This window comes from Trematomus bernacchii, unplaced genomic scaffold, assembly GCF_902827165.1.
Source record: "Trematomus bernacchii unplaced genomic scaffold, fTreBer1.1, whole genome shotgun sequence".
Classification (NCBI taxonomy): domain Eukaryota; kingdom Metazoa; phylum Chordata; class Actinopteri; order Perciformes; family Nototheniidae; genus Trematomus; species Trematomus bernacchii.
The window spans coordinates 11,296,053-11,320,335 of record NW_022988043.1 but is presented as its reverse complement, the minus strand read 5'-3'; the positions used below and the strand labels follow the sequence as shown (position 1 = coordinate 11,320,335).

General features: G+C 41.6%; 1 protein-coding gene across 1 annotated transcript; it reads right to left on the bottom strand.

Annotated features, from left to right (window-relative positions):
- Positions 1-3,811: 3,811 nt before the first annotated feature.
- Positions 3,812-24,104, bottom strand: adamts12 (ADAM metallopeptidase with thrombospondin type 1 motif, 12). Its single transcript, XM_034118513.1, has 24 exons — positions 23,710-24,104; positions 23,183-23,541; positions 18,133-18,310; positions 17,795-17,997; positions 17,597-17,680; positions 16,849-16,973; positions 16,576-16,725; positions 15,022-15,165; positions 13,530-13,674; positions 13,342-13,434; positions 13,049-13,194; positions 12,394-12,563; positions 11,821-11,954; positions 11,310-11,430; positions 10,179-10,423; positions 9,655-9,796; positions 9,411-9,537; positions 8,663-8,873; positions 7,389-8,573; positions 6,365-6,517; positions 6,034-6,210; positions 5,440-5,586; positions 5,147-5,300; positions 3,812-4,985 (listed from the first exon to the last, which is right to left on the bottom strand). Exons 1-24 carry the CDS (start codon positions 23,825-23,827, stop codon positions 4,870-4,872), a joined length of 4,827 nt encoding a protein of 1,608 aa, XP_033974404.1. The 5' UTR covers positions 23,828-24,104; the 3' UTR covers positions 3,812-4,869.
- Positions 24,105-24,283: the final 179 nt, after the last annotated feature.

The following is a 24,283-nucleotide window of genomic DNA, read 5'->3' as shown; positions in this document are numbered from 1 at the left end:
AAAACAATAGGCAATAGAACAGACAAATGTGCTTCTGATCCCTCCCTACAGGCTGTGGCTCTAGCTGGGTTCTTACGCTATTCTCAAAAACAACATAATTACAATAAAGGCAATGAAAACTCGAATACCGGAAATTTATACGCGTCAGCCAAAAAGAAAAAGGAATCGAGGGGAAACACATGGAAAGATTCTCTTTTGTACTTTTAGCGTTTCATGTAAGTTAGCTTGTCAAAAGCAAACTCTTATTTTTCTGCATTTATTTTTATAAAGTAAAGAAAGCATCAAGTGTTGTTTTAGTTGAATTCAGTGCCGCCTTTAACTCAATAATTATGTGAATACATTTACATTTTTATTTGAGTTCAAACAGGAACAAGTTAGGATCAAGGTAAAACAAACAAGCAGACAGTTGCTAGTGTATCAGCTTTATTATTAAATCATACATTATTTCTATCACAGAACCTACCAACTGTGGTTTATCTTGGTACAATCTTGCCCTCTTTGGCTCTCGTTACTTTATCTTCCTGTAAAAGCCATGATGGCCTTGTTGCTCATGCAAACTACGCAGTTGGTTCTGTTTGAACTGTTGTCGCCCGCCGGCTTTAAATGCATCACTTCCTGTGTCTAATGATTTTCTTTTCTTGATAACAACATGCTTGACCTCAAAAGGTTAGAGCAACAATGTTATTGGGTTGAATCAGCCTTAGACGTGAGATAGAAGTGTAACATACCCATTTAATCCATATCCAACTTAGTTTGGGTTTCTTTCTGAAGCTACATTTTGGCCTCTTGAGTTTGCTTAATGCGGCTCCTTTAGCAGGTGGATCGAGCCCTGAGTACCATGCAATCTGTTTTTCTGTTACATACTATGTCGCATTAGCGAGTCATACTGTAAAAATGTGCCTTATTCATGTCATGTGTCTCTGATTTTGCTTGGCCTCCTTGTGAGTATAATTGCCCCTCCCTTTTGGTACACTATCATTAAGCAGATGTTTTACACAGCAAAGCCCCTCACTCCGATTTACCTAAACTCAAATCCATAATGTGGCCACGAGGGAGTCAAACGCACATCTCACAAACAACCTAACTGACCTATGGGAACCATGTGTGTGTCTGTCTGCGTTCCCCGGGGGCTCGCTCTGTGTGTGTGCTGGGTCAGAGGAGGCAGAGGCTTTAATAAAGGAACAGGCCCGGTACAGGGATGCCAGTCTCACCGCCCGGGGACATGGAGCCTGATGGGGTCCAGATGAGAGCCACCAGACCGGACTTCTTCTTCCAAACCAACAGCCAGTCGGTGCACGGATTACATTCCACTGCCTGCTTCCTCCAGCCCCTCTCTGCGTTTACACTGGGATTTGGGCTAAACTGGCAGATTAAAGTAACATTCTCCTTTAATGGTACTTTAAAGCTTTTCATAGATCACAGAAAAATGTGTTACCTCATGTTGCAAAGACACAACATGCAAACAGATGCTCGGCTCACGCTCGAGGCCTTTTTTTCTGTTGGTCATCAAATGTAAATATTTAATGTGTTCCTGGCCGATGTGTTGGGGAGTGTCTGGTAACCTACAAGATGAGGTTGCTTTTCCTGCTTTACCGTGATCATTTGATGTTCGTCATGTTATTTCCCCCCTCCTGAACAGGCACCAACATCATCCTCCTCTGCTGAGTGTCAGTTTCAGCAGGGCAGAGGAATTTACTTACAGCTCAGTCACTGGATCAACTGAGGCTCTCCAACTGTCCTATGTCTTCTCGGGCAACACGTGTCCTATGTCTTCTCGGGCAACACGTGGTCACATTTTACAGCCAAACTTTTTATTATGATGAGTAGAATGACAGGCAATAAGACAATATGCACTCTCCTAGTACTAAGATAAATAAATATTTGTCAACCTTCAGTCATTTCTTTGACAAAGTTACCAATAAGCTTTTAAAATATATTTTAGTGCGTTATATTAGCATTGTTGCAAAGTTTATGGAAATAGTGGATTTCTAATATTCTAATAGTCTGTGAATTTGTATCCCTTTTTTAATACATATTGATATAATAATACAAAATAACATAGTGGGACATTATGCAGTACTGCCCATCCCTAATGACGAATATCTAATACATTTGTGCCCACTTAACAGTGACATTTTGTATTTACCACTTACCTGCCAATCAGGCATACTTTAACCATTACTATAATATGCAGTAAACCTGTGGAGCCAACATCAGTTTTCTACTGTGTTGTGCAGAGAAAGTCTGGAAAATCTATAAACAATGAAGTAAACATCGAATCCAAAACCACAATTGTTTGGCAGAAAAACACATTTGTTGCTTAAGCTGTTAAAAGTAATTTTATGACAACAACCAAACACTAACCACTTACGTTGTTGTTGTTTTTTACAGCTGAATTGAGCTGTGTCAGATAAGTCACTGTTTGGTACACTGACATCTGCAATTAAAGCATGTTTTGTTTTGTTTTTAGATATATCGATATAAATAAAGATAGCATTTTTATTCTTTCATCCACAAGGCTTGCTAATTGACTTTTTGTTGGATCGCTCAGATCTATGTCTTCTGTTAATCCTAAATGATTCAGTTAGGTCATTTACTAAGATGTCTTGTGGGACCTTTCAAATCATAAATAAGCATTGAAATACATTTTCTATGAAGAGTAAATACACCGTTAAATCTTAATCTGATATTTTATATTACCCATGCATTTCCTTATGAGTTTAAAATCTAAATTGCTTCTTTCTGAAATGTGAAATTCTACAAATAAAGCAACACACAATGTCACAGCATGAGAGATGTTATGTAATACAACTTGATGGTGTTTGCTTCGTCATGATAACACGCATTACACACACACATATAAACACACCCCCCCAACACACACACACACACACCCACACCCACACACACACACACACACACACACACACACACCACACACACACACACACACACACACACACACACACACACACACACACACACACACACACACACACACACACACACACACACACACACACACACACACACACACACACACACACACACACACACACACACACACACACACACACAGCTGGTTTTTAGGACATGAGCTACATTGACCTAGTATTGTGTTACTCCTTCCATTACAGCTGACTAACTCTTGGTCTCTGGCTCGAATGATAGCAGAAGGACGCATGCGGCGGGGCAGTGTCCGTCCGTGTCAAGTTATCTGGCACAGAGGATCCTGGGAAATCTGGGCCAGCTGAACCCGATCCCTGAAACAGAGCCCGCTGCTGCCGATTCTGGTGTTACACATCCAGCAGCATCTGGCACTCTCAGGCGAGAATGACCTTGCTGACATGAAAGGTCAGAAAGCAGAAGACGCTGATGCAAAGAAGGGTTATTTATACTATGGTATTCCAGCAATGCTTGTGCCTCATGCAAACTACGTAATCATCAACTTCTTCTTTCTCCAGGAAGTTCCGTGTTACAGATTTGAATAGGATTATTAATAATATATATAAATAATCGGTTGGATTTAAATCACCCAGAGTAGCTTGACTGCATCATACCAAACAGTAATACACTAATGATACACATCCAAAACAGGCCTATTGCATGGCTATTGTTATTGCTGCTTGCGAAGTTGTTAAGAAACCAATCTGATTCCTTCCTTTATATGATGTCATGATACTACTATGCTGTCAGCTATTTGGCCAGGTGACACAATATTTGCAGTCAAAAGTTACAGGCTAAAATTGAATGTTTACATAAGTTGCTTTAAATATAGAAAATCAGGGGAAAAAACCCAAAACAATTCATGTTATTTTACTAAACACATTTTATTATAGAAAACTTAAGGTAAAAATTGGTCAAGGTGATGTACCATATGCGTGACAATGGTAATGCCTGTACAACATCATACAAACAAAGAAGGGACCTGAGAGGGATGACCTGCAACACCTCTTTCTCATTGGTCAATCTCACACTAGGAGGAGGAGCAACACAGGTTTTAATTATCATTGACAATCGTAAAAAAAAGAGACTAAAACAGGAACTTGTACCCAGGAAAATGTAAACACACAGTGCCAACTCTGAGGATGAAACCACAATTCAAGCAGAAGAAAGCAAAATATATAAGAAAAAACACAGTTAATTATTGCTATTAACAATTTAATAGAAGTCTAAAAAAACGTTATTTACATTCTGTTTGTACCTGTTACCATTCAAATACAAATATAACTGGTAACTTTAGTGTAGAGTTGTGAATCATTAGCTCCTTGATTATAAAGGCACATGTATCACAGTTGTGTAGGAGTAACGCTTGCACTTGAATTGTGATTTTCTACTAAATTACTCATTTGATTTGCTTTCATGTTTTCTTTTCAGTATGTTTCTACTGAATTATTGTACTTTGAACCAGTAAATACTTTTTAAGTTATTGTATATTTTGAACACTGTCCTTAAACATCCGTCCAAATCCAAATTTGGCTGTTAATTCATAAAAAAAATGTAACAAAAGAAATATTGACAGCAGAAATATTTTAATAACAATAAGCATTTCTGCTCACCTCAACATTAATCTATTAACATTAAGCTCTGAGATTTGTCCCTAGGTTCATTCATCATCAGTGTTTTTGGCTTGTTCTCTTGCTCACTATATACACTTCTTTATGTACGTTATGACTATATAAAATGTGAGTCGATCCAGGTTTTATTTGTGCTGATTAACGTGTGCTCGTTGGGGTTATTAGCTATTTGGTTTGGACGTGTCAAACTGTTGATGGAATGGTTATATGTCAGTGTAGCAAGACAGTACAGTAAGTGTGACTGTAGTCCGGATGTGTTGATTTTGATACATATGTGGGTGTGTAACCCTGGCTAAGGCCGACAGGTGACACAACACTGTCTTTGGATGGACCTGAGGGAGCAGCGACCCAGCAGCTTCAGCTTGTCACAGAAGCGAGAGGTCATGGTGTTTTTCCTGCAAAATGCACCTGCAAGAAGGAACATGAGACAGACGTCAAATGCCATGAAACACTGCAGGACAGGTCATATTTATTTTATTTAAGGTGATTTAGGGTGAGGTTAGTTACAAATAAGTGTGCCCATAGTGACCCTGCTAGGCTACCAGACAGACTGATCGTTGCGTACAAACCTGTGTTGGTCTTGCATTCCTGCATATTGCACTTCCTGAGTGTTTCTGGTTTGGATATCTTCTCACAGAGGCTGTTGGGCATGACGGCCATATCCTGCTCACTCAAACAGTTGACTTCACGCTGCTGCTGACCCCCACCACAGCTCACAGAGCACTGCAAAGACACACAAAAAACGATAATCATGGTCATCAGGTCCACTTCTAGGAATATTAAACTGCCAGACATGTTTTTATGAACAACATTTTGAAATGCCCTCATTGCTCTGGGTAAATCTTGATGATGTGAGCCTGACCTCCTCCCAGTCCTCGGCCCTCCAGTCGGTGCAGGGCTTTAGACTGCAGGGCTGTGTGCTGTTTGGCCTCAGTGTGGTGCTGCAGCGATGAGGCTCGGGACAGTACACCAGCCGCTCATGGACACCTTCATCACAGCTGCCAGAGCACTGAGGGATATAAGGAAGGTGCGTAATTGTAAAATCCATATATTTTGGGACATAAATGTGACAATACTCACACATTTGGCTGTGACAACGCCACTAGAATAGCCTAAATCCTCAATGTAATATTTGATTGAATTTGACTTGTTTTGTTATACACTAAGTTAATAATATTATTCATTTAGTAGGGGCTACATCATGTGAACATTAGTTATGGCCTTTAGTGAAAATGGTTTCTAGAAAAAACATGAATGGTTTAGTGCTCTCAAATTATGAAGATATCTGCATCTACCTTAAGTCTGTATACTTTCAAATCTTGGAAAATAAAATCAAAACTCTTTGATTATTATTGAACAATAGATAAACATGGATATTCCTTTTTTTTTTAAAGCTAGTGAAAAAAAGGTTGCTTAATTGTAACATAAAGAGATTGGATGTGTAAAATGGTCCTACCGGTCCCCAGGGTGATGTGCTCCAGGCCATACAGGGCTTGTGGGGGCAGGTCAGGGTGCTGAGGGGTCTGCTGGACACAGCTTGACAGTGGAAAGGTCTGAGGGGACGTTTACTCTGAGAATCCATACACTGGACTTCACGGTGCCTCCTTCCCACCAATGCACAGTTTTCAGGACACTGTGGAGAACATCATGGTGAAATGAATGCCTTAGAAAGACCTGGCACTTGAGAACTCAACAAACCCATTTCATCATTTGGAAAAGTAACGGATGATTAAGTATTGAGTAAAGTTCTCGGATTCGGTGACTGGAGGAAATCTAACGTTACTCACCTTGCTCCAGCTGCCACTTTGCCAGGTGGCACAGGGCTGCAGGTGACACGTGCGCGCGGGCTCAGGTCTCTTCTTGCTGGCACAGTCCTCATCATTCCGGGAGCTGCATGTTACTGTCCTCCATATTGCTCCAATCCCACATGTTGTTGAACACTGAGGAACGTGTTCTTATTAGAACTTGCCTTGGGTTTATGTGTATACTTTGATGGACACATTTTAAAAGAGACATGTGAGGCAATAATATTGAAAAGAAAATATTTAGCAAATCTTGATTGAAATTGATAAAAATCTCTTTCTGTGCATTTTGAGCCTGTTTCTTCCTGATAAAAGATCATCCCATAACCATGTTCTAAATCATACATCATTTGATTTCCCACCACGAAGAAGCCTTTGAAAATAACTTTTACTTGACCGACAAACTTGAAGATATTAAATGAAATACATGGTAAGTCACTATCGATTGCTGAATGAGGTAACACAACATCACAGCCTATTGTCCACTGAGGAGAGCACTTGCATTAGCAGCAGTACGGACTGGATTTCTGTGGTGACATTTTTGGACTAAATCATACGTGTGGCACATTAGTGACCCTTTTCCATCACCCAGCATTAGTTGACCTCCAGAGAAGGTAGATAGAGCTTACAGAACAGACTTTAATTCAGTTGTGTGCGTGACACTGTTTTTTCCGGTCTCTCCTAGCTTTGCAAGTGAATGTTTACCAAAGCCGAACATTCAGAAAAAAAAGAGTGATGACTACAGTCGATTGACAATCAAAAAACGTCACACATACGACAATGTTTACATCTGTCTGCATCATATGCCACAGCATGTGGTAAACTTCAGGTTTTTCAAAGCTTTTCACTTTATAAGAGTCATGGTATTTATGGAAGGAGCATCTAAAAAAATTCAGATTTATTTTATAATATGGCCAGCATTAATGTGATTTCTTTGGAAAACAAGTACATTTTCTTGTCTGATTCTTAATAATGAAAGATAATATGGGCATAAAACATCTGTACCCACCTCGCTCCAGTTTCCTACGACCCAGAATATATCCATGCTGACTGGCTCTCTAGCCATCTGCTTGCTTTTGTCACTGACGGAGCTGCTTGTGGGATCTTCTGGTCGCTGGTTTTTGTTCTTGGTGCGACTTCCTTTAGACGAGGAAGAGGGATTTTTAGGACGAGTGGTAGAACTGGTTTTCCTTGGTGTCACTGCAGGCTTCTTTTGTTTAATGATCTTCACTGTAGACTTGGGGGTTGCTGCAGTGGTGAAAGGTTTTCTTCTAGTTGTGGAAGACGCTTGTGTTGTGTTGAAACCAGATTTTGATGGTACTGTGTGATATCTGGGAGTGGTGAGTGGAACCCTGCGTGTCCAGGGGCTGTGTGGGTTAATACGAGAGGTTGTGTGTTGATCTGAGAAGGGATAGTGTTGAGTGGTCTTTGCCCATGATTCAGTACTGGTGTGTGGGGCGGGGTAGGTGGTGGGTGCTTTGGTTGTGTGCACGGTAGGCGGAGTTGTTTGTAAAGTGGGTGTAATAAGGATATGTAGTGTTGGTGTGGTTGATTTAAGAGGGTTTCTCAGGGGTGTAGATGTGGAAACATCCAGGTCAATAATACCCTCCTCCTCTGTTGTCCTATCATCAACAGCATAATCATATCCTGGAGTATACATCCCCACATTTGGTGTACTGCCCTCCTCTCCCTCCTCCTGAACTTTTACCTTTACAATGCCTTTAGCTTTTATGTCCTTTTCAGCAGAATTGACTTTAGATGGGAAGACTTTCCCTCTCTTATCCTCATTTTTTCTCACGTGAACATTGGGCTCATAATCATCTGTGTCTATGATTTCAGGGATTGTGGTTTGAGGGGTTAGAGGGGAAGCGGTGGTAGGGATGAAAGCTGTTGTAGTTTCTTTGGTGGTTGTTTTCTTCCTCACAGTGACAACAGCTGTGGGTGCAGATGTGGCCATGGTGCTCGGGGGAGTCCAGGTAGGTGTGGGCGTGGAGTGGTTGCTGGGGCTGCTCTTAGGAGGGTACAATTGGCGGTATTTAGGAGGAGGACCGGGGCGTCTACGAAGACCTGAGTTAGGGCAGCTCTGTAGGGCGCACAGTGATCTGGTCCGAGGTTTAGTTGAGAGGTCGCAGGTCTTCTTTGGTGCACATACGACTGAACGTGATCGAACACTGCCTCCACATGTGACTGGGCACTGCAGAGAAGGAACAACACAAATGATACATTAACTCAGAAAAGGCAGTAATATAAAAAATAAATCATCGGTTAAAAAAATGACCCTACCTCTTCCCAGTTGCTGACAACCCAGTTCAGACCACAGGGTACATCTCTGTTGCACGTCACCACAGGTTTGGGTTTTAGGAGATGCTTGCACTCGGCAGGGTGGAGCACCCTTTCCTCCCCTGAGACTGTCCGAACACAGAGCACCGTTCGCTTTCGTACCCCATCAGATCCACAGGTGGATGTACACTGCTGCCAGCCACCCACCCACCACCTGAGAAAGAGGGGATGGACAGAAAATGAGGGTGAATAAACCAGAAAGAAGAGATTTGATGGCCTTTTAAAAATAAATGGGGAGCAGATGGCAAGCAGATGATTGTGTCATCTTCTGACAATGAAGAGGGCTGCTTATCATTTCTAAATGTTTGATACTATTGCCAATGAAACCAGAGTTTTGGTTCTGAAACCAAAACCATGCGTTTTGGAATACATTGCTTTAAGGAAAACATGTTTTTCTACACAACCACATTTTTTCAACTTACAACATTTGATATGCTCTCAAAACACAATGAACCATGCAAGATAAAACTAGCGCAATGCACACAAATCACAAACTGTGTCAGTAAACAAGACTATAAATCTGTCCAGGCCAAGTAACGACTGTCGTTACTTGGCATTTTTAAATATGTTCTACGAACACATTTTAGTTGTTAACAAAAACAGTATTGAGGTTCAATAACCAATACGTTTCCAAGTCAAAATATACTGACAGTGACTGAAAAACAGTTAAAGAGCATTTGAGAGTGAGGACCTTGCAGGACAATCCATAATCTTGCATTTTCGGATTCTGTCTTCCAGACGGCTGGCCGGGTCACACAGAGACTCATCCACTACACCCACGTCCATCTCAAAGCACCGCACAGGCTGGTGCTGCTGACCTAAAGCAGCCAGGAATACAGAAAGCGGAATGACCAGGCCGTTACTTAAATGTCACTGAAATTATTTACCATCACAAATGTTTAGAATGACGATCCCTCGTCTAATGCAACACCAACCTAAGCCACAGGTGGTGCTGCAGTCAGTCCATGCCCCGTGCCTCCACCTGTAGATGGGTTCGATGACTTCATTTCCTGTCCCTTTTGTCTTCTTGATGATGTACTCATACTTTATACCTGGGTTTTTCTCCTGGAACAGCAACTGGACAGCCACATGAATTGAGTATGATTTCAACATGAAATATTGGACATACAAACAAATGTTAAATTCCCCTTCAATTTCATTTCAGTATCTGGTGTCTTTGAGTATTTGAGAGAACAATTGCTTATATACTGTCTGTATTTATTGTGATCTAATCCTTCACGCAGATATGTTTAGGCTCATTTGGAAAACATGCAACATGTGCATGCTCTGAATGGTTGGCTATCCTCTAAGTCCCTTTCTCTATCCCCGATTGGTTGAAACCACCCTCAAAAGACACTGAGTTACAATGTGGATTTCTGATTAATGCTATATATCTCTCGAATACAAACATTTTTAAAAACTACAAAAAACAAAGACCCTTCACTCAGATTGACCCTACCTGCAGCATGACGGGATGTGTGGTGGGTCCAGGCGCCGTGAGGTTCTCCATGTTCCCGCTGCGTTCGTAGTAGAACGTCGTCCCGCCGGCCTGGTACTCCCCGTTCCACTGGATGATAAAGTTGCCATTGAGAAAATACTCCTCAGAGGTCTCGGTCTTCAGAACCAGGAAGTTACCTGCTTCCTCCACTTCCTTTACCAGGATGTCCCGCGCCCCCTCAGGTATCACACCCACGTCCATGTACCCTGGGAGAGTGGAGAGGGGAGTCAGAGTCACCGCGAGGTAATGGATGGCCCACCATGGCTGCTGCCACACTCACATCCAGACTACCAGACAGTTTCTCTCTGATCTTTAATAGAGGGTGGGCTCGGTCTGTGGGGGTGGTTGGCATGTGTGTGTGTGTGAGTGTACGTGTGCGTATTCGGCGTGGGGGGCACTGCCTTGTCTCTGTTTTTTATTGTGTGTGGATGGGGGGCTGGATGGGGGAGGACGAAAGCAGCTATGAGGTCTCTGGAGTTTAATGATGTTTGTGGGAAGGTGTGTGTGTTTCTGTGTTTGTGCAAAGGAGGGGGAGGTTTTCCCCTAGTCTAAGCCTTTTGAAGTCTTACACATCTGGGCTGGTTATCTGGAAAGGATGCTGTGCGGGGCAAACACACAGGCAGAGAGAAAGAGAGGCAAAGAAGGAAGAACGTTTTTTTATTGTTTTAGAGCCTCTTTCTCGATTAATTTTGCCGTGTGTTGACTCTGCATGTGAGTTATCCTTTTTTTAAATTAGCCAAAGATATGTCAGATATAGATAAGATTTAGCTGAATAAAAGCATGGGCCTGAAGACACACACTCACACACACACACAAACACCAGCCTATTACAGCAGGACAAACAGCTGCACCTTGTGGACAAGAAGGCTGCCATGACAACAGCAGCACAAAACATTGGAGTAATGCTAATGAACTGTCCTGAAATGACTTTCTGCCTGTAGACATAAATTGCTATTTCACACTCGTCTGGTGGGTATATCAAAGCTCCTCCTCATTAGAAGGTTGTCTGTTTTGCGTTACAGTTTTATAATTGGATCAAATCTTAGGTCTGGATAATTCAATTTGCTCAAAAATTCATTGTGTCAAACTTACCAAAGCCTTCTTCTTCATCAAACGACTTGTAGACCGTCTCACAGCTTGTGCCGTCACCCAAACAGACCCCGCAGCGATCCTCCACAGCGTTTGAGTCAATGCCATAGTCACAGCCTACCGCCTTCACACCACACACACACACACACACACACACACACACACACACACACACACACACACACACACACACACACACACACACACACACACACACACACACACACACACACACACACACCACACACACACACACACACACACACACACACACACACACACACACACACACACACACACACACACACACACACACACACACACACACACACACACACACACACACACACACACACACACACACACACACACACACACACACACACAACAGGGTCACATAAGTTGAGAGTTTGCACAGAAAAGCTTCTCACTCACTTATACTGATGTTAAACTAAAACTCCTATCCTGCTCCACTATCACCCCCCCCCCCCTGTCTCTTACCCAGCCACAATACCTTGCACACTCCGTTGACGCAGATGTTTCTGGACTTGTTGTTCATGAAGCACGGAGTCCCATCTGTCACAGCGTCCAGCATCTTCTCCGTAAAATACTCAACGACTGGTCGACAGTGCAGCTCACAGGGGTTTACTGAAGATGGTTGAAGGGTGGGGAAAAGGAGAGAATAAAGTAGCTTTACTCTATTGAGTGTCTACTATTGTCATGCCTGATTATCAGTAACAAGGCATACTTAAAAAAGATTCATCATGATGTCAAGACATTTTGGAGCTCTTTTTTCTATTGAACAAAACACCTAATAAGCCTTATAAAATAACATTATATATAACTAGTTATTTCAGTTTGGGAATTGATATAAAGCAAAAAAAGGCTTGCAGACTTTAGCAAGGACATTAACTGCAGTATACATTGTGTGCTGCGCTTTTTAGTGTAAATGCTGCCACCTGTTGGGTGACATACATAATCGCAGCTTCAGATTGATGTGATATGAAAAGAGGGCTACAAGTGTGTGTGTGTCTGTCTTTCTGTAGTATCTAAACGTATCTTTATATTTGAGGCTTTGATCACTCACTTGGGTTGGACACAGGGATCCACTGGTAGAGCTCATTGTGGTAAGGCACAGTGTCAAACTCGCTGCACAGCATCTCTCGAAAGCTTGGTTCATTATTCTGACACAGCTTTGTGTTACAGGTCCGATATCGTTTCCTTTCCCCGGTGCAGTACTTGCCACCAAACTCTGGTCTGGAGAAAAAACAAGAGAAAGACTTTGTTTTCTTTTTGGATTTAGTGACTGGAGAAGAATTATTACATAAATGGACATGACAGAAACATTTGTAGATGGTGTGGTTTTAATTAAGATGCAAGACCGTCTGTTGTGTATGATTCTTGTGAGGTTTTATGCAAGTGTAGATGAGCCATCAGGGGTTTTGTTTTAAAAAGGGAAAAAAAGATAAGAATACACTAATTAATAAAAATATAGAGTTGGAACAATAGAGTTTTCTGCAAGTAGAGGAGGCTAATGAAATCCCTTGGTTCAACTATTTTTCATTCTATTTATTGGCTTCTTTTTTGTTCGGTAGCATAATTTCAATCAACCATTTTAAAGAAAAAAAACATGAATTGTGTTAGACTTGCCATTGGAAGATAAACAGGTTTATGGCAGGTATATGTAAAAAAAAAAGTAGTGCCTGAAATACTTCAATGGCAGATTTAAAATCAGCTCTTACTTGGGGTTGTTACACTCCCTCTCTGCTGACTGAACTCCAGTCCCGCAGGTCCTGGAGCAGTGAGACCATTTCGTCCACTGTCCCCAGCCTCCATTCACCTTCTCTGGGAGTTTACCCACTATCACACACTCTCCTGAGATACACCACTGTAGGAGAAAATCATACAAATAACACCTGTAAGATGACACTTTAAGTAATTTGCGTCAGTACAAGCCTTATATCCCAACCATCTTCATTCCCCAGGCTAATGAAATTCACACTCTAACAAGACAAAGCCAAATGGCACCTCCCACCTTCTCCGGTCCACAGCGGGTGCCATCTATAGGCGAGTCCAGTTTGGAGCGACAGGATCCGTTGACTGAACACCAAAGAATCTGGCAAATGTTCTGAAAGAAAGATGTAATCCGTAAACAATGAGAAAAGGATTATATTCGAATGGATTCCTAACATTTTAAGTCTTGGATTCACGATAGACACTCACATCGACCTCATGGCAGAAGGTTGCGTTCGGGCCGTACTGGAGTTGGCACTGGTGGTGTGTGGTGTAGCGGATACCGAGGCGAGCCAGCGGGGTGGTTAGGTCTCTCTTAGAAGGACGGTCATCCAGACAGAAACCCCAGCCACGACTAAGACAAACACAAAAAGGGTAAAGAATGTGTGACCTTTGAAAAAGAGAAAGGGGAACAAGGTGTGGTGCTGAGAGAGATGCCTGACAGAGAATGCTTGAAAGGTCAACAGAATAATAATGACTCTTTCACAAATAGTTCTCAGTAAGTTACTGGGATAACCTTTTAGGAAACACTAGCGATTTTCACAATTCACACATTGACTACCATACAAACTCAACAGAAGAAGAAGATGGGGCAGGGCTGGATGCACAAGTGCTTAATATTTAAGGAACATGGCTTGTGAGGAGCTCTTTTTGTCTCATGCAAATGCGCTTTTAATGGCCTCAGCATTGGTGTAAATGCTAATCTGTGAATAAGTACTTCATCTCTGAAATATTGTGATTGGTTCAAGCTTCTTTGGTCAGGCCTAGTTAACCCTTTTTATTTTTCCCTGTAATGTTAATTATTTTTCCACAACACTGCTGTACCGGCACTTCCACCCATGTTACTTTGCCTGGAGGTGGGAAACAAGTGGTATAGATTTCCCTGCTCCCATTCACATATGAGCTCTGCCCAGGTGTAAGGGACTTAAGCATGGAAGAGTTTGTTCGAGAGAAGTTCATATTTGTGGGTACTAGTATGCGTTTTAACTTTAGTAACATTTAAAACAATTATAAAAACTTGTGTCAACATGCAAGTGAACAAACATATATTTGCTTTTGTACTGCGATTTACAGTGTCCTAGCACAGAATCCTATCAAATAGGGTGATGGGAAAATACTAAAATCTGAGAAAATGATTTGCCAAATATTCTACAGGCTGATTCACATAGTTTAGTGGGTTTGAATTTGCTCCAGGTCCATTTTTTGTTGTCAGAAAGGAATTCTTAAATTCACAGTTGACTCAGTTTTAAAGAGAAAATAATCAGAGTCAAGGCAAACTTTTTTAGTTATTTGTGTAAGTGTGACGCCCTCTTATGTTCCCTGAGGCTCCTCTGGCTTTTCTTTCATTATTGTTGGATTTTCTGGCTGCAAATGAATTGTGCTTGTACAGCATATTGGCATGTAAGATCTTTGTTGCCCCCTATACATTGAGATTGTCATGGTTTGCTACACATGAATGTCTTTATAACTGCGTTTTTGTTCTACCATTGCAGGTTTTTTTTTCGATAATTGTCACCGCCTCCATTCAAATCTGCACCAGCATTTTCACTTTAATATTAAGAGTCACTGCTTGTTTGGAATGACTGTAATTCAAACAATGATTTCACAACCCTGGAAATTCACACAATTTCCAACAGCGTGAACAGTAAGAGAATCATGTTATGATCCATGGCTTCAGAATAAAGTATGAATGCAGCCTTACTCGAGGAAGCGTGTGATGTAGTCTTTGGAGCAGGAGGACCAGGTGAGAGGCGAGCTGTCGTACATCAGCTGTCTGGACATGATGAACGGGTGCCTCCCCTCCAGCTCGCAGTCATTCCCCTGACCGTCATGATGGATTCCAAAGCTGTGTTCAAACACAACCAGCAAGACCAATTATGTTATTATCCTAACAAAAGAAAACATGTTTCACTAGGATTGCCTTCAGCTCTTGGACCTGCAAATACTGATTGAACCTCTGAAAAAACATCTTTATCTTAATAACATTTCTACAGCGTCAATCCTCTGATTTGAAATCCACTCCAAAGTCTTAGATCCCTTTTGTTTGTGCATGTCCTACATCATTACCTGGGAGTACAAAGCAGTGAAGTTCTTAAGAAAACAGAATACTATGAAGAGTTGTACAAAATGTATGATTTGTAACATAAAAACACAAAAAAACGAATAATGTTTTGACATCAGTTTAACAAATTGTACTTTCACAATAGCAAAGATGTTCATTCAGACAGATAGTGTGTAGGTTTACATAATAGACAGACATTTGACCTGGAGCCAAAGAACAACAACACAGATGATGGTAATCGGCCAAAAACCAAGTCTGAAAAGATGACGAAGTTTGTCCTGCTATTGGGTTCACAATAAATGTGTGTTTCATGTCTGAAAACTCTGACACTTTAAAGTAGAAGAAACAACCAAGGTGGTTTGATCAAGGTTCAAAGGAAGGTGCTCTGTGTATAAGTCAGGGGAAACTAATGTTCATTATCTTGATGTGATTCAACATTGGGGAGGTGGCTGCAGTTATCTTAAGAGGCAAACAAAATAAAATGTTCTTTACATTTACTTTCACGGTTACTAAATGCACCTCACAGCATTCTCAGGTAATCTTTTTTTAACCAAGTTACCAGATACTATCCAGCCCATTCACTTATAAGCAAATGTAATAAAGCTAGGATATTTGATAACGCAACTGTGTATCCCATGGTAACCATCATACGAACGAGATTCTGTCTTTGTCAGTACAAATACTCCGTTACTGTACTTAAGTATATTCTTCTGGTATCAGCACTTTACTCCACTACTTATTTTTCTGACGACTTTTTACTTCTTACATTTTTAACACAAATACCTGTACTTTATACTTGTCATTGCGTGCCTATTGATTTGAACACGATCCGTGTATCCTTCACTTCCTGGTCTTCTCTAAAGAAGAGGGACCAATGAAAACGTTGTCATGTTGCCGTTGTTCAGCATCGAAACATTCATTAGCTAACAATGACATTATTGTTCTATTAATATAAAGTGAGGTCAGTTACTCTATAAAACAGATGGTAGTTATGGGTACTTTTTACTTAAATACATTTCGAAGCCCATACTTCTTTACTTTTACTTGAGTAAAGAAGTTTAGTCAGTACTTCTTCTTTTACCAGAGTATTTTTAAACATGAGTATCTGTACTTCTACTCGAGTAAAGGATGTGTGTACTTTTGCCATCTCTGCCCATTATAATTATATTGCATCACACAGCAATTAAAAATCACCTGTGGCCCATTTCATGAGCGACGGTGAAGGCGACAGGTAGTCCTGAATCCTCATTGATGTTGCAGCTGCGGTGCGGTTGACAGATCCCGGACAGGTGGGACAGACCCAGCGTCTCACAGGGCTGGTTCATCCCAGCACAGATGTCTTTCCTGGGGACAAAGGCAAATGATGTACATGCCAACACGAACCCCACATCAAAATATAACATTTATCCTTTTTCTCTTATCTATTGGTACTGCTGACCTAAAAATGCTTATGTGTGTGTCACTTGCCTAGTGACCAACACAGCCACGTCGTGATGAGCAGGGTGGGTGTCACTCTGGGGGTTGAGGTTTTTCTGCCAGGCACAAAAACTGGCCAAAGTGGTGTCTGCATGGTGAACGATCTTCAACTCTTTCTGTAACAAATCGCAGAGTTAGAAGCCAAAATTCTGCTCTTATTTGGCATCATTTTGATTTTTTTCATGTCATTAAAGAAGATTATGAGAGTATTTTTGACTATAATGAAAAACATTTATTTTCCTTATTTTCCAGTGAATTTAGACTACGTGTAGATTAAGGTATTCATCTACTTTAGTATGATGAATACTAGCAGGACCACACGTCAATTTCCATTCAATTTCATTAACCAGGTGATAACAGATATTTCGATTTCTCAATGTTCTCAATGGAAGCCAATTCAGTTCTGCAAATAAGGTTTTTTGTGTGGTATTTTATTGAGCCAAACTGGATTTTGACTGTTTTCGTGATCAGTCAGGATCAAGTTTTTCCCACTCGAAGAGACACATGGAAGTCTGATGTAATTTAAGGAGAGTACTTAATGTTCAATGTAGCTTGTTTCTTTAGCTGGATACTCAGAAGCTTGAACTACAGCCAAATGGAGTCTCAAACTTTACTTCACCTTATAACTACCCAGCTGAGGAATGCTTTATTGATAGGCATGAACTTTCTTGTTCCAACTTTAATATATGCATTGTGGAAGAAAAAAATATATATATTAGCATTTCTTGTAAAGTGTTACCTCTTCTCCCTGGAGTAAAATTAGGCGAACCAAGATGACGTAGATAGCATTCCCAATGCTGGCATCATGAAAGATCCCTGCCACCTGTCAACATAGAATTCATTCAGCACTAAAAGTATTTAAAATGTAACATCTGTGCAAAAACTGAGAATGGGTGAAAGCACATGTAAAGAGTAAATGCTGATTCTAACCCCTCACCATGTTCATAATGGTGAAGATGTAGGACTCCACATTATCGCTGCCATGGTATTCTATCAGCTTGGCGTCCGCCACCACCATGGTCTCCACCCACCGCTCTCTGCTGACGGAGCGCTGCGAGCGGGGCCGAGGGTCCTCGCTCTGCTGCTCCCTCTCCCACTCCTCCCTCTCCCTCTCCACTTGGACAGAGTCACTGAGAGCATCTAAATTGTGGAAAACAGGGAAAAAGGCAGGTCACTTGAGGATTATCCTTGCTTGACACAGGCGCAGAAAGATTCTTTTTAAAAAGCTAATTTTTGTACAATAACACAAACATCTGCAGTTCCACACACACACACCTTGAACTCCACAGAGGCTGGGTGTCTCGTTGGGCTCAAGACTGCGTTTTGTTCTCTGGCTTTCTGTTGTAACTCTTGGATAGACAACATGAGGCTCTGGCGTCCCTACAGGATCTTCAGCAGAGTTCTGGACTGGTTCAATAAAGAAGTGTCCCTCTGGCAGGGAGAAGAAGCCTCTCTGTGTAAAATAAAAATGACAAAGATGAAGTTGCAATGAGTAGAAATGTATAGACCTAGGCGGAGCAAGATTAATCTTCGATCACTTTGGCTAAATAAAAATCATGAATTTGATCCCAAAATCTTGCATAATGCAGCTTTAAGTCTCTTTTTAACATCATGTTTTTTCAGACTGTGAAAACACAAAAGTTACAGCCTAACTAGCATGCAAATCAACAACAAATCAAAAATTGTAGCATTTAAAAAAACTCCCACATTTAAAAGTCAGAGATAGAGCTTTCTCTTGTAAAGCCTGGTGGAAAAGCCATTCCTCAGTAGTTTCCATCAGGGTGAAATCCATCATTAGTCAACAGATCTGAATATGTTATTCTTTCTCCTTCCCCGAGGCACATTCTCTGTCTGCTGCAGTTATACAAAAGACGTTACCCTAAGTATGCCATGCATGTTCTTACTGGTGCAGACTATTCATTAGCTGATCGGTGAGTTCTGCTGGTGTACAGAGACACAAGATGTAGACGATAACACACAAAAAAGGCTTCTGTCGAATGTCTTGATTTCTTTCTTGTAAACACACATATATGAATGTTTTAATCCTAAAATAAATGTTTGCAAGTTCCCATCATGAAGTTGTGTGCGAGTGTGTGTGTGTGTGTGTGTGTGTGTGTGTGTGTGTGTGTGTGTGTGTTTCCAAACAAGCCCAGACTGTTCCCGGATGAACCCTCCCTTCTCTCCCTAAACCAACTTGCAAAAGACAGAAGACACATTTTCTCCAAGATAATTTAAAGAAGCAAATGACTTAACATGCACACACATTGATTCAAACATACCAACAGAAAGAATTCTTAGAACACGATTCTGCATCTTATTCTTGGATCTTTTCTCAGTGTTTTTATAGAAACCAAAGGCAGATGTGAAAAGTAAGTTCATGCAGTGCTTATAGTTTGGCCAGTTGTGGTCTCAGGGGTCTACCCTGCTGCTGGCTGTTCAGCTTTCTGGGTCATCCTGACAACTTTAATGTGTGTTTCTTGGGACACGTTTTTTAAACTACATGTATTCAGAAGTCTGCAGAGCTCTGACTGGAGTATCCAATTTCTTTATTCACAGAGTCCAGAAAGTACAAATCTAGAAGGGCATTCCCTTTGGAAAGACTATATTACTCCACCTGTTACGCTGAACCTTGTCAAATAAGACACACTTTGTAGGATGAAACCAAGCTGTCTCTGGCTTGTTTGTTCAATGAATAACCACAAGAGGAACGTGCAAACAATATAAAAAGTCCATCGTTTATGTATGAGCTTGCTTTGTTTTAAAAAAAACCTGATTAAACGAATTATTAAAACAGGGTTTTCCACTGACTCAAAGTGTGGCCTGCAGCCAGGGGTCCCTGAGTTGTGCTAGACTCATCCACAAAGCATGCAAGCTGATACGGTCAGCTGGGAAAGCTTCCCAACGGCCTTGTGCAGAAGAAAATCAGCTGATTTCTCTGTAGCTCTGTATCTCATGCATACAAACCATTTTGCCAGGATAAACGTTCTACCAGATTAAGATACATTTTTTGCATTTGCATCCTTTCTACAAGCCAAAACGAATAGTAGAAGAACTTGTCATCCATATAAGGGTGGATGCTTGTTGTTCTCTGTTATCGTGCCTCCCTGCCGTCTCCTACATGTTTTCCTGAGCGTTAAACTTCTAATCGAGCTGCGAGAAGCAGGTGGTGGTGTGCAGAGCAACCAGGAAGGAATGCTACGGAGAGGCCCATCTAAACATTCAGACCAATGCTCTGTGTGATCTGTATGATCTGCATACCAAATGCAGTCCTGCTGTGCAACGCAGCCTACAAGGCTCTGCTTGTGCAGTGTGGTTATGGTGTTACTTGTGATCCTTAGATGACCATGTGCAGATCCTGTGTGATGTCTGTGTTCAACAATCAAAGACAACTTCAAAGGATGCCAACTAGGATTTTGTTTTCCATTTAAAAATAGAGGATTGTATTGTATTGAATGGTAATGCTCTGCCAATCATTCTGTATTGGACTGCCATTCACTTTCACAACCTCCTGCCCTTCTCCCCCTCCTCTCCATGAATCCCCCTCCTCTCCATGAATCCCTCTCCTCTCACCTAGAGGAAGCGTGTTGGGGTGTGAGGTGCCAGAGCCAGGGGAGGTTACCATAACACAGGTCTGTGTTCCAAATAGATGGCCATGTGGAACTGCTTTACTTCTGTTTCCTGCTTCTGTGGGTTTTGTAGTCCTGGCCAACTGGGTCTGGAATAAAGTCTCTGCTGTTACACAGCCTGTGGCCTCAGCAGGGATTAGTGGGACCCAGGGAGAGATGGGGGTAGATGATGCTCATTACTGCAATATGATTAATCACAACTATTTTCTAAACTTGCATCTATTCCACCACAACTCATTCTTGTTAATTACTGGTTTCACTACCTACAGTTTAATTTGTTTTACTTGAGCTAATTTCTTACCTCCTCAGAGGTCAAAGACGTTATCCTTTTTCATCTGCATAGTACGAAACATGCATTTAAGTGAGGAAAATACCACTTCAATAGGTCTGAACTTGCATGATCTTTGTGCTGTGCCTCAGGGATTACCAAAGACTATGCTGAGAAATCTTTGTCTTTTCCTGAATTGAAAGTTTTCCCTCGGGAACAAAAAAGTAACAGCGGCCCCCATCAAATGACTCTCAACTTCATAGTTTGACATGTACAGAGAATAGTAAAGGTGAACTTCGTCAGGTCATAATCACCTGTAAAGTATATACGGCACACTGCAGCACAGCTCTATTTGTTGAGGCAATGTTTCTCAACCAGTAGTGGTAGTTTAAGTGCTGTGATTGAAGTTGTAAAGCCCATATTGAGGCTTTCAAAAGTCATAATCCTTCACCTGCTCTGTACCGGTCGCCATTATTTAGTTTAGCCCACCAAACACAGCCAGATGACAGATCAGGACAACCAGCCTGCTACTAAAGGCATGTACACAGCTGCTTCCTGACAAGTCTGCAAACATATCACTAAGTCATTTGCTACAAAGGCAAGGGCAATTTCAATATGAGACTTTAATCGTTTTGATCAACACAAGAGGTGTGCAGTGCACTATTGAAGCCATCTTTATCTAATTCTCCATGTTTTTGAGATTAAACAATAAGTAGATTTGTCTATTAGTATAAATATCATTCTCATTTCAATTATTTTTCAAGCAAATTGTCAACAAATTGCTGGGCTCGGCTTATTTAAATTGTAGATTTGCTGATGTTTTTTGTCCTTTATAAAAGTTGATTGAACATATAAGACAATTACAAAACAAGTAATTTCAAGATGTCACAATTGCGATTTTCTTTGAGAAGATTAAATGAAGAATGAGTTATTAGATTAATGCCTTTTTGCTCTAGTTGATTACACAACATAACCGACAACAGTGGTCATCAGATAATCATGGATCAGTGATTGATATGTCTTTGTCATGTTTTGTTGTGTTCCTTATGTTTGTTTAAAGCCTTAAGTAACTCCAGGCTTGTGCAACATAAACAAAAGATTATCATGAATCTATTTTTTGAAGCAGTCCATCTCTATTTGTCTCCTGAGGGGGGAAAGACCTCCACAGCAGCTGGCAGGGTTTCCCTCCCACATCTGCATGGCCGAGCCTCATGTTTAGTGGTCTCTCTCTGTGGTTTAAGCTGCAGTAAACCTTCTTCTACAGAGCAGAAAATCAGTGTAATACATCATAGTGGTTTCCCATGTAGGTTGGAGAGAAGGGACACACTGGAGCATTTAGGATTGCGGATATAAATCCTCTCAATGCGGTAGGTTGTCGATAATTGGAATTTAGAGTGACATAACACACTTTTCTAATGATATGCATTTACAAGATTTGGCAGGAAGAAGCAGAGCAACCCACACAAACATAACAGAGGAGGAGGCAAGACCCTGCAGGAGAGGCATTCCTGCTGTGACAAAATCAAACACGAACACCAAAGCCTTCTTCATGACTAAAACTGACAGATCCCATTTTTTCCGAGGAGGAAGTTCTTCCCTTTTCCCAACCTCATCCAATTTGGGGTGCTATATAGGGAAGAGTGTATTTCAACTCTTATTTGGACATTAAAGGTCTAAAATACTCATAGTCTGTGCACCATACATTTCTCCAGAATTGGTCATGTCTTCTAATAATCAAAACATTTCATATGCTCAGCTGCTCCTTTGTCTATCTGCTGACCAGCTGTTTTCTCTTCTTTGTAGTTGAACTTCTTTTTTGATTAAAAACATTTCAGTCAAAGTTATAAAGCACAGATTCTCTGAACAAAACATATGGCCCTATTTCTGGTCTCTCCATCTGTCAGACCGTATTGTTCCAGTCTGTAAAGAAATTGCCAAAATCTATTACTGAAGCTCTATCTCAACAAAGAACAAAGTAACACTGCACGTCCAAGGGGGGCTGCAGAGTGAAATTAATCAATGAATTAGTGAGGGTGACAGTACAGAGGGAAACATCTGAGGACAAAGAAGACAGAAAGGGTCTTATGGTTGGCCGAGAAGCAGTAGCCGTCAGTGGGTCTGCAGCACAGTCGTTCTGCAAATACTGTCAGGAAGTCTTTGAAGGGCAAACTAACACACAGGGCACTGTCAGATGGAAGGGTTTGCTCAACAGAATATGAGTGCCTAAACCACATACCAGCTTCCCCAGAGTGATGCCCCCTTTCTCCTGTGTATTAAAGAACCTGCCTGTCAAAAGAAACTAGATTTTTCAGTGTAGATGTAGGGTGAAGGACTCGTAAAGTGGATCATAGGACTCAAATTGATGAATGAGATGGAGGTTTAAAATAATCTGTTTCCCTTGATATGCATGTCAGACAGTGTGGTTCCTTACCAATCCTTTACATGTGCTGATGGCAGCAGTTCCCCACACATCAGGGGCTTCCACTGTGCCGAGGAGGTAGCAGGAGTTCCTGTCAGCGCCACGATGCTCAGTCCTGTTGGCACTGCCGTTCCTCCTCTCCAGGATGTAGCCACTTGAAACCAGGTGATTGTTAGCAGTCAAATTAAACATTAAAGCGCGACCCTTGTAGTTGACCTTGTAGTAAACCTGTCCCTCCAAACCAAGGGGTCGCAGGTCACGCCTGACTCGCCCACCTTTGAAGTGGTGAGCCAGAGAGTGGGAGAGGAACTCTCCATCAGCAGTGGTTTTCACTGGGTGAACAGTGGATAGATCTGACTCTGACAACTGACCTGCAGAATAAAATGTAACACAATAGAAATCAGTTGTGATGCATTAATTTGTACCTGTAATGCTTACTGTTATTCATGTGCACTAAACCATGCACATTTTTACAGTCATGATGAATGCATTATACATGCACAGAAGTGCAGGTTCAATAACAACTGCACCACACTGACCTTGTTCTGCAAACAGGGAGAAGAGTCCGCCAGAGTCGGAGAGCTCTATGTGGCCGGCTGCCAGAATGAAAACAAAGTGTAGCAGAAAAAGAACCGGGCACTCTTGCAAACATCGCATATTTCATGTAACCAAACTCAAACCACTGCAAAAGAGTCCTGTGCACTGGGGTTCCAGTGGCTTTAGAGGCGACCACTTCGATCCTGCGCTGTCCTGTGTCATGACATGGACACGTTCAGAAATCTCCCCTCACGAAGGCAGACAAGCACCGAGCAAGACTGGGAGCCGGATCGAGGTTTGAAGAGGGAGAAAGCTCCAGCTCTGCGGGAGGAGAGGAGGGGAGGAGTGTTCTCGGGGCCAGTGTCTACTTTCCTTTGCAGGAGCGAGGGGGAGCGAGGAGGAGGAAGCTCCATTGATCTGGATGAAGCAGCACGCTCTGTCGAGACTTGCACCAAATCCTGCACCAGCGGCGCATCATTAACGCGAGGCAATTTACTGCCACTTATAAAATAAATCTGGAGCAAATTACGTCGGACTTGTGGGTGCCAAGAAGGAGAAGTATGGATGTGCCTACAT